Consider the following 15,464-nt stretch of genomic DNA (forward strand, 5'->3'; position numbering starts at 1 on the left):
AGATACCCTCACCCTCTTTTCCTCATTATTAACCCTTACTTGGTGACCTATTATGTTCCATGGCTTCAACTACCACCTCTACGAAGAGTTTTGTTTTGGTTTTGTTTTTGGCGAAGTGGCCGAGCCCTCCGCAGTGAAAGGGCGGAGTCCTAACCACTGGACCGGCAGGGAATTCCCCGTGCACAGGTCTTAAGTTGATGTCCTACCCAAGCTCCAGTCCTACATTTCTAGCAGATGTTCTTCTGACATCTGAAATGTTTAAAGCCATACTCACCCCCTTCTGATTTCCCTGTTTCTGTGGTTAATATTCCTTTTCCCCTAATCACTGAATTTAGAATTTGTAAATTATCTTCGAATCGATTAACTCCTTTTTTTCCAAAATGTTGTTCGAATTGCCCCCTTTTCGTTTCTACATCCATCACTTTAGTGATTTTACCATTTCAGTCTTCAAGCATCAATTAAATCCTCACAACAGTGAAAACTTATTTTTTTTACACTGAATTATGCCTCAATTTATTCATTTATTTATTTCTTCTATTTTTTGGCTGCACTGGGTATTCGTTGCTGCATGGGGGCTTTTCTCTCTAGTTGCAGTTGGGGGGGGGTGGCTACTCTTCGTTGCAGTACGCGGCCTTCTCATTGCGGTGGCTTCTCGTTGCAGAGCACGGGCTCTAGAGCGCAGGCTCAGTAGTTGTGGCTCATGGGCTTAGTTGCTCTGCAGCATGTGGTATCTTCCCAGACCAGGGATCGAACTGGTGTCCCCTGCATTGGCAGGTGGATTCTTAACCACTGCGCCATCAGGGAAGTCCAGTGAAAACTTACTTTTGTATAACATTTTTACTTTTTAAAGTGAACACACCTTGTCATAATACCTTATTTAATCCTTACAACTGCCTTATCACCCCTATTTTAGAGATAATCTAAGGTTTAGGGTAAGGACTAACCAGTATCAGACTTGAACAATAATTCTGGTCTTTTGAACTCAGAACTAGAACATTTTGCTCCAGACCACAACTGCTGTTTCCTTTAACAGCAGCGACTGCCTGCTGAACATATGTCTAACTCCTTACCCTGCTATTCAAGGCTTTCCAGCAGAATTTTTCACTGTTCCCATAGGCAGACTTCAAGCTTCAGCTGTGAAAACACTGTTCAGTGCTCTTCAAATGTACTCTTTGCTTTCACATTTTGCTCATGCCATCCTCTTTTGGAGATAACTTTGTCTCCTCATCTTTTCACTGGATGGAAACCACTCCAATTGTGTCATGCTCTGAAAGATAAGTCTTTCATTCCCTGTCACTCTCGGAGTTTAAGAATAAAGAAATCACAGTTGAAGAACTGGGAAGAGTGATTAGTTGTCAACTTATTATTTCAAAGGGCAGTGATAGTCCACAGTATCTTACTGTTTCTTCTTTTTCCATGTGTCTGTCTTTCTTCTTCCTACTCTTTCTTCCCATTCTTACATTTATTTCCTTCCTTCTTTCTCCTTCCACCATATTTTTTCATTTCCAGGTTTTAAAAAGTATTTTACCAGGAATTCCCTGGCGGTCCAGTGGTTAGGACTCTGCGCTTTCACCGCCAAGGGCGAGGGAAGCCAGGTGCCGTGGCCAAAAAAAAAAACTTTTTTTTTTACCTTTTTTATTGAGTAAAGTGAGTCTCACCAGATTTTTATTTCAAAATTAGTTATACCAAGAATTTCATATTTTAAAAAATTATATTCTGCTTTCTTTCTGTAAAATTGGGTCATAATGGTTGCTCCTTTCTAGGGTTGTTGAAGGATTAAATAAATTACTATTTACAACAATATCTGGCGTGAAGTAAGTGCTCCATAAATCTTAGCTATCACTGTTGTTGTTCATTTGTTTCAAAAATATTTACACACTTTGCTAAATTTTGCAGGTGTAGAGGCAAAAAACGAGTCCCTGTCCTCAGGGTACAAACTATATTGGGGAAGATAGATGAATAAACACATTTTAGTAGAGCACAGGCATTGTATGTGTAAAGACGTTATCTTTGATCTTCACAACCGTTTTGCAGAATAGTTTTTTGGTGAGAAATCTGAGGCTCAAAGAAGGCACATGGGTGAGATCACAGAGCTAGTCTGTCTGACTTCAAAGCTCCCTTCCCCTTGTTATCACACTGCCTCAAATTAGGATGCTGTCCATTGATATTGATCTTTGACGATTTTGTTCCAAGCATTAGTGTTTCTGTTGTCCTGAAAAGCCCCAAAGCCTCACACCAAAGCCTGGGTCACTGTCTCTCGCAGCCCAAATGCAAGGGATAAATAGAGCCCCACTGCATGGGGACTCAATTCGGACAGTCCTTCCTCAGTTCATTTCAGCCTCCACTGGAGGACGGGCAGTTGTTGCCAAACGCCTGTCAGTCAAGAACAGTTGCCCGTTTGTTAGGGTTGTTGCAGTCCCTGTGGCAAACACTAATCAGTCATGGGGACCATGACTATGGGATTGTGGTTTAACCAAAGAGTAAGTTCAGTCCCAAAGGCACAGCTTGCAACAATAGCTTCATTGAATTACAACATATTTGAAAAGGGATGTCAAACAAGCATTAATTTATGCTACAAATATTTGTTCCGGGAGTCTGAGGAATGTGCTAGCCTTTGGGAGCTCAAAGGTGAATAAGAAACAGACCCTTTTCTTAGTAAGTTTTAAGATTTAGTGTACGAGACAAGCTGTGTGTATAAGTAATCAGAAAATACATTAGAAAGAAGTGTTGAAGGAAAATGAAAAGTAAGTGCTGGTGGGAGTGTAAGAGAGAAAGTGCTTTCAGCTGGAGCACTCAGGGAAGGCTTGATGGAGGAGCAGACATGTTAGCTGGGCCTGAAAGGCATGTAGCATTTCAACAGAAAAGAAAGGTATCCTAGTGGGAAAGGAGTAGTGTAACCATAGGCTTGAAGATGGTATAAGTTTGGGGCACAGCCCACTTTCCCCTTCCTCATTCACTGCCTAACTCCATTCATCTCAGTTCTCAGCTCAAATGTTATTTGCACAAGGAAGTCTTCTCTGACCTTCTTGGGTCCCCTTTCCCCATCATAATCTTCCAAAGCATACAATATCTATTTTATTCATGTCTCCCTGCTACATTGTAAGGTTCATGAACCCTGAACTGTGTATTTATGTTATCATTTTATCAACAGTCCCATAGCAAGTGCTGTTCAGGTGCTTGATAAATATTTGTTGCATGAATAATTGAAAGTGGCCTTGTGGAACTGGATTATAGAGTTCATGAAGGTAATGCTGAAAAGTAATTTATTGTAGTAGGTATTTATTGAGAAAAATCCATATATAAGTGGACCTACACAGTTCAAACCTATGTTGTTCAAGAGTCAACTGTATATTCTTCCCTTCCTCCTCCCTCACTTCCTCTTCATTTTTCTTCTTTTATCTTTTTCTGCCTCTTGGACCGTTTCTTCTCTCTCTGTCCCGTGATGTACTCTTTCTGAGGATCTGCCCGTTGCCTCCCTTCTCTCACTTTTGTTTCTGTGCAGAGTTTAAACTATTGCCCCCGCGTTGATGTCTCCCATGCCATTTTCTCTAGTCCTGATTTCTCTGGATTTCCAGACCTGCACCTCCATCTGTCTACAGGACACCTCTAGACTCTCACACTCACACTGAACTCATTTCCTTCCCTCCCCAGTTGCTTTTCCATTTTACTTTCCAATTCATATTAATAGCATTCCATCTGGATATAAACCTCTCTCTCCATAGCTCTCAGATTCATCCAGACACAAAGTCCTGTGATTTCTGCTCCTAAAATTCCTTCGTCTTAATTCATGTTCTAATCAGCTCTCATCCTAGGTGGTCTCCCTGCTGAAGTGATCTTTTTTTTAAAGATGGGTCATGTGACTCTTCTGCTTAAAGACCTCCCAGGCACTCTGCACTTTGAATGAAGTTCAGTCTCTGAAGAGAATATTCAAGGCCTTTCACAAACTCAAACTCCAGTTTCATTCCAACCTCATTTTCTGCATCTCCACCCAACAAACTTGACTCTGGCAACCCACCTGAAACATCCTCTAGAAGCACACCATGACTTTTCACTCTCTGGGCTTTATTTCTGCTCTGCTCACAACACTGCATTTTTTTTTTTTTCCCTTTACATTTTGGATCTCAGGCTCAGAATGTTGAATTATTCACACTCCACAGTTCATGCCATACTATTGTAACTGACCCTTCCCAAGTCCTTCACTTGTTATGTATCTTATGCATTCTCTTTATCCCTATTCTTATGTCTCCTACCCTGTAACCTTCCTAATGTATTTTATGTCTATGCTTTTTTTATATGTTCCTGTAAAATATGTATTTTTCGTGTGTATATGTGTTTAATATACATAAATGGTCTTTTGTTATAGATCTCATATTTCTTACTTTTTAAATTTAGCACTATGTTTCTAAGCTCTATCCATGTTGCTAGTCTATTGCTTCTGATTGTTGTATAGTACACCTTGGTATACATCCAGCACATTTTACCTATCCATTCCCCTGATAATGGACACTGTGAATATTTTATACCTGATTCCCTGGACAAGGCCAGTGTTTCATTACTACCTAACATAGCAGTTCTCAACCCTTTCAGACCCAACAAACCTCCTTAAATAACAAATATAATGTCTCCTTTATTATTCTGAAATGAAATTCACAAATAATATAACCTACTATGGTAGGCAGCCTCTCAGATAGCCCCCAATGATGTCTGCCTCCTGGTATTCTCATCCTTGTGTAATCCCCTCTTCTTGAGTGTGGGCTGCATTTATTGATTTCTAGTGAATAGCATAGGGCAAAAATGATGGGATGTCACTTCCAAGGTTAGGTTACAAAAAAAACTGTGTTCTTGGGTGCTCTTCCTGGTTCTTTCCCTCACCTTCTCTGAGAGAAGCCAGCTGCCCTAGGAAGTTGACATGGCAAGGAATGGAGGGAGCCCTCTGACAATAGCCAGTGAAGAACTGAGGCCCTTAATGTAACAACCTGAAGTAGCTGAATCCTGCTGACAACAACGTGAGTGATTTGGGAAGTGGATCCTTCCCCATCAATACTTCAGATCAGACTGAGGCCCAACCAACACCCCGACTGCAACATAAGGGACCCTGAGCCAGAGGCATCCAGCTAAACTGTGCCCAGATTCCTCACAGAAACTGTGTGATAAATGTTCATTGTTTTAAACCACTAAGTTTTGGGATAATTTGTTTCACAGTAATAAATAACTAACCTAACTACCCACGTAACTATAAAATATAATGTCCTAACTATAATGTAAATTAAAATAAAGACAGTAAATTATAATATGTGTTTCAATATGTAAATGCTCAGGTATGACTACACTAGGGGGTATAATGATTTCAGATGCTTGCACCTATTTGTAGAGTCACCATGAATGCAGGAGCTAAAATGCAGACTGACTCCAGTGAGTTTTGGCTATCCAAACTATTACAAGTGATACAGCCTTTCATGACATTGTTTCCTGAAATGTTTCACAGCTCTTGGTAAGTTGCAAATAAAACAAAGTACTATATCTCTCCAATTTCAGGGTAGTCACTGTTTGGAGGAAAACTCTCAGCTTTTTCCTTCCCGTGTATCTTTCTCCTTTACTTTCACACTGAACACTTCACTTATGACACTTGTCATGACCAAATATGTGGGTCCCCCTCGCCCCCTCCACACCAAACAATTCTGTGACACCAGCTGGGTGTCCTGCAATTTAACTCAATACTGATGCTATTTACCTGGAGATAGCGTTAGATCTCACTGATCAAAGGCTCAGTCCCGCAAGACTGCTCCCATCTTTAGATGCCAATCGAAAGTAGTAGGTCCCCAGGTTACCCACAACTTCTGTCTGACTTGGCTAAAAATCAGAGGTTTCCATGACCTCCTCCCCCTTGGATTTGGTTATTTCCTAGAACAACTCACAAAATGCAGGGAAACACGTTTACCAGTTTATTAAAGGGTATGGTAAAGGATACAGATGAAGAGACACATAGGGCAAGGTCTGAGAGGATCCTGAGCACAGAGCTTCTGCCTCCATGAAGTTGGGGGTGCATCACCCTCCAGGTAAGCGGATGTGCCCCCCAACCTGAACGCTCTCTGAACCTCCTACTATTGGAATTAGTAGGCAATACAAGGCAATTGTTATGCCTTGTATAGGCATGATTAATTACTAACTCCGTTTCTAGTTCCTCTCCCCGCTCTGGAGAAGGCTGAAAATTCCAAGCTTCTAATCATGGCTTGGTTTTTCTGGTGACCAGCTCCCATCCAGGAGCCATCCAGGAGCCCACCTAGAGTTGCCTCATTAGAACAGGAGCTGCTTCTAGTGCTCTTATCACTTAGCAAATTACAAGGGTTTTAGGAGCTCTGTGCCAGGAAGAGGGGTGGGGTGGGTGAGCAGAGACCAATACATGTACTTTCTACTATCTCACAGTTGCATTCCTAGAAAATTCAATGTACCTTAAAAGCATAGGAAAATGCTTTGTGTTTATATGTTAACAAAGTTATGTTCTAGGCCCAGCTAATTATGAACAGATTTTTCACTCACAGGAATGTTTACCAGGACATTCAGAAATAGTGTATTGTGGAACAATCTTTCCCTGTGTGACATCATCTCTTGCATTGCAGAACACCTTATATCCCTAGCTTTAGCCTTCTAATGTCCCTGGTTTTCCCAAGCACTGTTCTGATTTAAAAAACAACAAACAAACCCACAAAAAATTAAATCCTCAGTCTAAGGGGAGATAACATTCCCTTGAGAACTGGTAGCGAAGTACAATATCCCCAATAACCAATAAGCTTGGCAATAAATCATAGTGGAACTCTAAGTTGTTGAAACTGTTTAAATACACCCCTGGCTAGCCCCTCAATGATCCAAAGCTTCGCAATACCGAATGAGGAAGCGGTGATCTGATAACATAGAAGCAAGTTCAAGGTGACAGCGAGATACACGGCACCTAGCCAGTGATTTCCTTTTCGTTGCTAATTTTTAATTCCTTCTTGCCAAGACGTCACCCTTCCCTCCTTTAGCACTGTTATGGTTCCACCGCTGGGCGGGACGCGCACGCTCCACTTCCGCAGGCGGGGTTCCAACTAGGCCCCGCCCCGCCTCCTCGCGTCACCGGAAGTGAGGCCGCGGAAGTAGTAAAACCCGCTCTGTGGGAGGCGGGCGCGCCCTGGAGGTGGCTGGCTGCTGGAATGGCAGATGAAGAAGAAGACCCCACCGTGAGTGACCGCCTCTGTTCCATCCCACTTTTTTATTCAGTCTCTCGGGCACAGTAGCGGAGGCCGAGTAGAGAGTCGGGTTTGTTTTCCTTAGTGAATTCAGCCGAGAGAATCGGGGACTTCACCCCGTGCTAGGCTTTTTGTTCCGATTAATCTTAGGACGCGGGGCAGGAAGAGTAGGAGGGTGGTCCCCTGCCCTTTGCTTTTGGTCCATATTTGCCAGACACCCTTTGAAACACCTAGAGAATCATCAGAGGACAAAGCTAGTATTTGTTAGCCCTCATTATGAACCAACAATTCAACTGCTAACAAAACTATATACTTATTGTAAAGTAGTGGAAAAATAATGGACTCAAAGTCAGGGAACATGGGTTTCAAAATCTCTGTTCTCTGTGAGCAAAGTTATTTAACTTTGAGCCTCGGTTTTCATGTCATAAAATAGGCTTAAGTCTTACTTGAGGAAAGTTCTTAGCACTGTGTAAGCAGTGCTTAGTAAATACTAGTTTTGCTTACTTTGATTCAATATCAACTCTTTTAATAGTAAAACTGTCTAGAAATAGGCCAACTTTGTTGGTTAAAAAAAAGAATGTATGGTCGTTGGAACTGTTCCAGGAGAGGCAGTACAGTTGTTGGGGACATTGTAGAAGCCATTCCTGTATGAGTCTGAAGTTGGACAGGATAGTTGTAAGGCCCCCAAAATGCTAAGGTTTTCATGGTTTTTTGCTGCTTGCTTTATTTAGGCTTTCTGGCATGATATCAGTGTTGAAGATGGAAAAAAATGTTAATTAAAAGTCAAAAGCCGTGCTTGACGTATCTATATATACATTTTAACTTCTAGTTTGAGGAAGAAAATGAAGAAATTGGAGGAGGTGCAGAAGGTGGACAGGGTAAAAGAAAGAGACTTTTTTCTAAAGAATGTAAGTAGTATTTGACAATGATTTTGTATAGATAAAAACTTTTGGGTATGTCGGTTCAAAGATTTATTGTTCTGAATGTGTTTCCTTGTAGGGACAATATTCTCAGACTTGCATATAAATTCTGTTTAATCTGTGAATCATAGATAGTAATAATCCTAACCCCAATTTATATATTTATATATATGTGTGTATACACACACACACACACACACACACATACTTTTTTTTTTTTAAGTAAAGAGATGTGATCAATGTTTCAATTCAGGGCCTAAGAACATACCTCCATTACTTTCGCTGTCCCTTACCTTTCAGCAGTAGGAGCAGGGACTCCTTTGACTGTAAGCCGAAGGTTCTTTTGGATCCTGGAACAGGTGCTGAGGGTAGGAATTAAGTTGGGGCTTTGGACTAAGGCAATGGACAAGGCAGGAAGATGGTGAACAATGTGAGGCAGTCCAGTGGCATAGAGATTATAAGGTTTTGGTTGTCTAGTCTGTTCCCTCAGTAGACCTTTTGTAGCTGCTGCTGCTGCTACTACTGATGATCGAGGCCAGCCCCTGAAAGGCACCGTGAGAAAGTGCTCTCCATCTCCCAGTCCTGATGAGGCGACACATCACCTGGTTTATTTATGCTGCTTCAAATGTAAGCAGTTCCCAAATGCTCTTGAAACTACAGTCAGTATGTCTTTTTTTTTTGCCATTCAAATCCCTTTCTGTATCTCAATTTCTCACCTTAAGTTGACCACTCCTTATTCCATCTCTGATGTTATTTACTCCATTTGTACGTGGTTTTACTTACGTTGGCATAAGAAGGGGATTCCTACACCAGAGCATCCCAGAGGGATGACAAGAATTCGGAATCTTCACAGCCTTTTCCTTGTCTTACCTGAATCTTCCTATGCCTTACTGACCAAGATCTGTTCTCCTAGACCTTCTTTTTTAAAAAAATTTTTTGCTAATATAACACAAAATTTCAAAGCATTCACTTCTGTTTGTTTATGTCTTTACAGACCCTTTAACCAAATGCAGTTTACATACTTCCTGTCTAATATGTTTTTCCTTTTTCAGTGAAGTATATTTCCCTACTGATGAATTCTCCCCATCAGAATGTAAATGACAAGGTATCTTCCTCAAAATATTTAAGGAAAAATATTAAGTTTACAGGGGAGAATCCTGGCAGACATTACTTTAGCCAAGTGATCAAAGTTAAGATCACCAGTAATATATGTTGACATTACATACCCCTGATATGATGCATTAAGAGGTACATCATCACTGTGATTCCCTTTCTAGTAATGCATAACCACAACCTAATCATGAGAAAACATCAGACAAACGCAAATTGAGGGACATTCTACAAGATAACTGACCAGTATTCTTCAGAAGTGTCAAGGTTATAAAAGACAAGGAAGGGCTTCCCTGGTGGCACAGTGGTTAAGAATCCACCTGGTAATGCAGGGGACACGGGTTCGAGCCTTGGTCCGGGAAGATCACACATACCGCGGAGCAACTAAGCCTGTGCGCCACAACTACTGAGCCTGCGCTCTAGAGCCCGCGAGCCACAACTACTGAAGCCCGCATGCCTAGAGCCCTTGCTCCTCAACAAGAGAAGCGACTGCAATGAGAAGCCTGTGCACCGCAACGAACAGTGACCTCCGCTCACCACAACTAGAGAAAGCCCACGCGCAGCAACGAAGACCCAACGCAGCCAAAAATAAATTAAAAAAAAAAAAAGACAAGGAAAGTCTGAGGAACTGTCACAGGACAGAGGAAACTAGGGAGGCATGACAACTAAATATTGTGGGATCCTGAAACAGAAAAGGTACACTAGTGGAAAAACTGGTACAATCTGAATAAGTTCTGTATTTGTACCAGTGTTAATTTCTTAGTTTTGAGAAATGTCTTTGGTTGTGTAAGATGTTAACATAAGGGGAAACTGGATATAGGGATTCGGGAACATTGTGCTATTTTTGCAACTCTTCTCTAAGTCTGAAATTGTCTAAAAAAAAAAGCAAAAAAAAATTTCAGAATCCAAAAAAGAGAGAGGGGAAAAAATATTGGCTCCTGTGTTTCTTTTCTCCCTCCTGTATCTGGACCTAAAGGCTCTTGCCAGAATAAACCCTAGGGGTACTTCTCTATCCTAGGCTGGCTTCCAGGTCACCCCTTTCTTTTCTTCCGCAGGCCTGGTCTACTGTCTTCTTAGTTCTGCCTGCTTTTGCTTCTCCTAAATAGGAATTATTCTTAATGTACTCATTCCTGCTTTTAGAAGTGTTCTAGGAGTTCTTTCCTTTTTTTTAAATGTAAAACTTACATACAATAAATAGCACTAGTCTTCACTGAACAGCTTGATGAATTTTACATATATACATACACTTGTAACCACCAGTCAGATCAAGATACAAAATATTTCTAACATATGACAGAGTTTCTTAGTATTTATATACCCCTTTGAGAATCTGCTAAGAGTTCATTCTTCTTCCCAGAAAAATGCACACACAAATAATGTATAAAATTTTTACATATAATTTCAGTAGGGTTCCAGGACTTCTCAAAGCTCGTCCATGGACTGATTGGGAGTTTATAGGCTATAGCATAAGAATCCATATGGATCCCATCTGCCCTAAATTACCAAGAAGTGTAATACTGTTGTGGGTAGGAGTATAGACTCTGGAGCCAGATCATCTGGGTTCAAATTCAAGTTCCATCTCACTATCTGTGTGACCTTGGGTAAATCACTTAAACTCTATGCCTCAATTTTCTCATCTATGTAGAATGGGGATAATAGTAGTTTCTACTTCAGAGGATTGTCCTGAGGATTAAATGAGCTTACAACAGTGCCTGGCATGTAGTAAAGGCTATATAAGTTTTAGCTATTAGCAGTTATTTTCATTACTCTGTAGATTTTTCTTCTCTTTTGCATTTTCTATGGTTCCTTCAGATGAAGACTGAAAGGGCTTTGCTGGCAGTTGCTTTGATCCAGGGAATAAAACGTCAAGATTCTGTATAGTAAACCCTTTGCTTTCTCCTTTTGATTAACCTGTTCTTCCTATAAGAAGGTAATTGGAGCACTTCCTCTCATGTCCTCTTCCTTATGGTAGTATCAGAAAGGATTTTGCCTTCTTTTTTCCAAGACCTCCCCCTCACCTGAAAACACTCCCAGTAAAGGCTAAACCATTGCTACTCATCCTGTTCCTGCTACGAAGTTTCCTACTTAAAGGTATTCTGGGGTTGTTGGTGAGTAGATAATAGAGATTAGGGAAGGAGTATTGATATCAGGGTTCAGTAGCTGGGAGGGAAGGGGAGTTCCTACCTAGGGAAGGCTAGGTAAGAACAGTTGGTTATGAGCTAGTGGTTAATACCCTTTACACCAAAATCCAGACTTGGAGACAAGAACTACAATGTAAATATACTTTTATACCAATATCTTCTATAGCTTGGTTCAGTTCTAATTTGAAAAAAGTATTGGTCAAGTTTGTTTAAACAAAAATGATTGTTCTTTTTACAGTACGGTGTATGATGTATGGGTTTGGGGATGACCAGAATCCTTATACTGAGTCAGTAGATATTCTTGAAGACCTTGTCATAGAGTTCATCACTGAAATGGTAAGTTTTTTTTTTTTGTAATTGATCTTAGTTAATTAAGGAATAGATTTGAAATTCTAACTTTTAGATAAGACTAGAACTATGGCATCCTTTTGAAATAAGCTTGAGTGCCATTTGAGTGCCTGTTTCGTGGAAGTTACTGGTTACTATTTATCATTAAGGATAGAGAGAGATGTAAGTGTGGGTGTATACACACACACAAACACCCACACACACACATACACACACAATATATTCTACCCCCTCCTCTGAATTTTATTTATAAGGACATAATTATCAGATCCTTGAATAAAATGTAAAATATTACCCATAATCCCATCATCCAACATAAATTTCCCTCTTCCAGTATTTATGTAAAGATACACAGTGTTTTACATAGTGTTGATCATAGTAAACATTCTTTTTACTCAAAGTTTTTAATATTTCCTATGTTCTAATCACAATTATTTTAGTAGCTGCATAAAATTCATTCAAATTATTTTCTAATATACTTAACCATTTCCCTATTGAAATTATTTACATATTATTTTTAACTGAGTAGATAAGTTTGAATGACCATACTCATGAAATTTCCCCCTTCTTTGGATATGTTTGCAGGGATGGGAATACTGAGTTTGTTTGTGTTCAGTTCTTATAAATTTTTACCCTGTGTTTTGGATTATTTCCTTTGTAAAGAATAATAGAAGTAAAATTATTGGGTCAGAGAGTGCATTTTTTAAAATCTTTTTCTGCTTATAAAAGTAATATTGATTAAATTTAGAAAGTATTAAAGAGTGCAGGGGAAAAAATAAAAATCTGTAATCCTTCTACCTAGAGATAACTAATGCTGAGATTTTGGTGAATATTCTTTTGTCTTTTTACACATATTTTTAAACTTTATAAAATTGAAATCATATAGTATATATAGTCATAGAACCTGCTTTTAAACTTAGGTCAGTCTACAACATTTACCCTGTGTCATCGCATAATTAATATTTTTGATGGCTTCACAATATTAATTGACTAGATGTGCTCAAATTTGTTCAGTTTATTAAATATTTAGTTTCCCTTTTTCAGTCATTAGAAATAATGCTGTGATGAATTTTTGTTTTTGCAGTATGAATAGTAATGGTAGGGGATGAGATTTGATTTTAAGGAAACCCACCAATATTTATCAGCTACTGAGATGGACACAAAGTTTAAATGAAGTGGTGGTTACAAAGAAATTATAAAATTATTTTATGCAAATGAAGACAAGCTACATATATCAAAACACACAAAAAGAAACATCAGTGTGAATGGATAAAGAAGATGTGGCACATATATACGATGGAATATTACTCAGCCATAAAAAGAAATGAAATTGAGTTATTTGTAGTGAGGTGGATGGACCTAGAGTCTGAAATACAGAGTGAAGTAAATCAGAAAGAGAAAAACAAATACCATATGCTAACAGATATATATGGAATCTAAAAAAAAAAAAAGGTTCTGATGAACGTAGGGGCAGGACAGGAATAAAGACGCAGACGTAGAGAATGGATTTGAGGACACGGGAGGGGCAGGGAAGGGTAAGCTGGGACGAAGTGAGAGTAGCATTGACATATATACACTACCAAATGTAAAATAGCTAGCTAGTGGGAAGCAGCTGCATGACACAGGGAGATCAGCTCAGTGCTCTGTGACCATCTAGAGGGGTGGGATAGGGAGAGTGGGAGGGAGATGCAAGAGGGAGGGGATATGGGGCTATATGTATACGTATAGCTGATTCACTTTGTTATACGGCAGAACTAACACACCATTGTAAAGCAATTACACTCCAATAAAGATGTAAAAAAAAATTTTTTTTTAAATCAATGAATTTGATAGTTTTAATGTCCTTAGTATTAAAATATGTCTATAAAGCATTGAAACATTGCTAATAACGGTAGAAAGTGGACAAAAGACATTAATAGAAAGACAATTCATAAGTGAATAGCTATAATAATTAGAAGAGAAAGTTTCAAACTCACCAGCATTAAATAGACACAAGTTAAAAGAATAAAATGTTAGATTTTTAAAAAATTAATTGAATTTAATATGTTTCTTTGTAATAGACTCACAAGGCAATGTCAATTGGAAGACAAGGTCGGGTACAAGTTGAAGATATCGTCTTCTTGATTCGAAAGGACCCAAGAAAGTTTGCTAGGGTTAAAGACTTGCTTACTATGAATGAAGAATTGAAACGAGCTAGAAAAGCATTTGATGAAGCAAACTATGGATCTTGACACCTTTTGTACTTTCTGAAGCTTCATTATTTTCTGGGGAAACCATATTTAATAACTATATTTTCCACAGTAAGGTTCTGATATCTAGCCATGTCAATGAAAGATAGAGAACCACAAAGTTTTCAGTCTTTATTTTCATGTCTTCAATTTTAGAGTGTTATTTGAGCCTTTAATTGCCTGCCATCATATTACCATACTTTGAATTACTTACTGGATTTTAATGACCACATGTATGTCAAAGTACCTTGCAAACCATTCAGTTCCTTCTGATTTTTTGCCATTGTAGGCTGTACTGTGGCTGTTTAATATGTGAAATCTAAATGGTACCTTTGATAGCTAAGACATGTGTTTCATGTTTCTAAAGTTTTTAGATTACAGTAGTCTAAGTTATTAAAAGATAGTGAACTGGTTTGTGTTTCTTTTTAGGAGAAAAAGATAGAAAATACAGCCTTTTTAAAGAGTGTTTATTTGTCTTAAGATCATTTGTTTTAATACTCTTCTTTAGATAATGAGTGATTTTTTTGATTTTAATTTTTTTATTTTTTGAGAAACTAAAAGTTTCCTATGAATGCTTCTGTGTTGGAAGAACTATTTGATTTAAAATCTTTGGGGCTTATACTGTTTGTCAGGTTTTAAGAGAACTCCATTTCCCCAGGTCAAATTAAAGCTTCTAAATATAAGTGTTTTCAGTAGCAGGAATGGCATTGCTGAAAAAGCTGATGGTAGGATAAGCATTTGGGGTAGTGTTTTATTAACGTATTTGTTAGTACTTGTTCATTGTGGAAACGTGTACTTGACTAAGACCGTGTGTGGCTATGGAAACCACTTTTGTAGTTCAGCATATACAGGTTTTGTGTGTATTTAGCTTACTGTATTATTCTTGCACTTAGCGTAAAGTAAGGATTTAAAATTGCATTTAAGGGGATCATTGGATATTACTGTTTGTGAAACTGAATGTTTTGTGTGCCGCTCATAAACATTATCTATGAATCAGTACTTAGGAAAATTTTACTTAACCTATCAATATAAGGACTAAAGTATGAAAAATTAAAAAGATTAATACTTGAATTTGACTGTGTGATTTATCAAATTTGACTATGTGATTTATCAGCTTTTCTCCCCCATGTAATTCTAGCTGCTTAATGTCACTAAAAACTTTTTTTCCATATTATTCTTGTAATGCTTCTGAATTGGTAATGAGATTCAAGATAGCTGGGGTGATCTTTTTATTTGAAAAAGTAAAAACCAGTTAAAAAGCAACTTTAGTCTAAACTGAAATCAAGACTGAGAGTGGAATAACAAAAAATGAATATCACTGTTTTTGCTAGTCAGGGTCTACTTCACCCTGAAGAAGGACCTGGTAGTAACTGCCATTAGGCGAGTTATACTGGGTGCCTGTATTAGTCAGCTTGGGCTGCCATAACAAAATGTCAGACTGGGTGTCTTAAAAAATGGAAATTTATTTTTTCACAGTTCTGGAGACTGGAGGCC

The 15,464-nt window shown here is 38.7% G+C and overlaps 1 protein-coding gene and 1 long non-coding RNA gene across 2 annotated transcripts; both read left to right on the top strand.

Moving 5' to 3' along the window:
• Nucleotides 1–7,075: 7,075 nt before the first annotated feature.
• Nucleotides 7,076–15,041, top strand: TAF13 (TATA-box binding protein associated factor 13). The gene is made up of 4 exons (XM_082386878.1): nt 7,076–7,214; nt 8,053–8,131; nt 11,633–11,730; nt 13,803–15,041. Exons 1-4 carry the CDS (start codon nt 7,188–7,190, stop codon nt 13,971–13,973), a joined length of 375 nt encoding a protein of 124 aa, XP_082243004.1. The 5' UTR covers nt 7,076–7,187; the 3' UTR covers nt 13,974–15,041.
• Nucleotides 8,138–9,476, top strand: LOC309626495. The gene is made up of 3 exons (XR_014243234.1): nt 8,138–8,770; nt 9,196–9,248; nt 9,421–9,476. It is a non-coding gene; the product is annotated as an uncharacterized lncRNA (long non-coding RNA).
• Nucleotides 15,042–15,464: the final 423 nt, after the last annotated feature.

This window comes from Balaenoptera borealis (genome assembly GCF_965194805.1).
Source record: "Balaenoptera borealis genome assembly, chromosome: 1".
Taxonomy (NCBI): Eukaryota; Metazoa; Chordata; class Mammalia; order Artiodactyla; family Balaenopteridae; genus Balaenoptera; species Balaenoptera borealis.

Coding starts and splice junctions, on each gene's coding strand:
- TAF13 (XM_082386878.1), top strand. CDS start 7,188: ATGGCAGATGAAGAAGAAGACCCCACC. Junction 7,215..8,052: donor ATGAAGAAGAAGACCCCACC/GTGAGTGACCGC, acceptor TTTAACTTCTAG/TTTGAGGAAGAAAATGAAGA. Junction 11,731..13,802: donor TAGAGTTCATCACTGAAATG/GTAAGTTTTTTT, acceptor TCTTTGTAATAG/ACTCACAAGGCAATGTCAAT.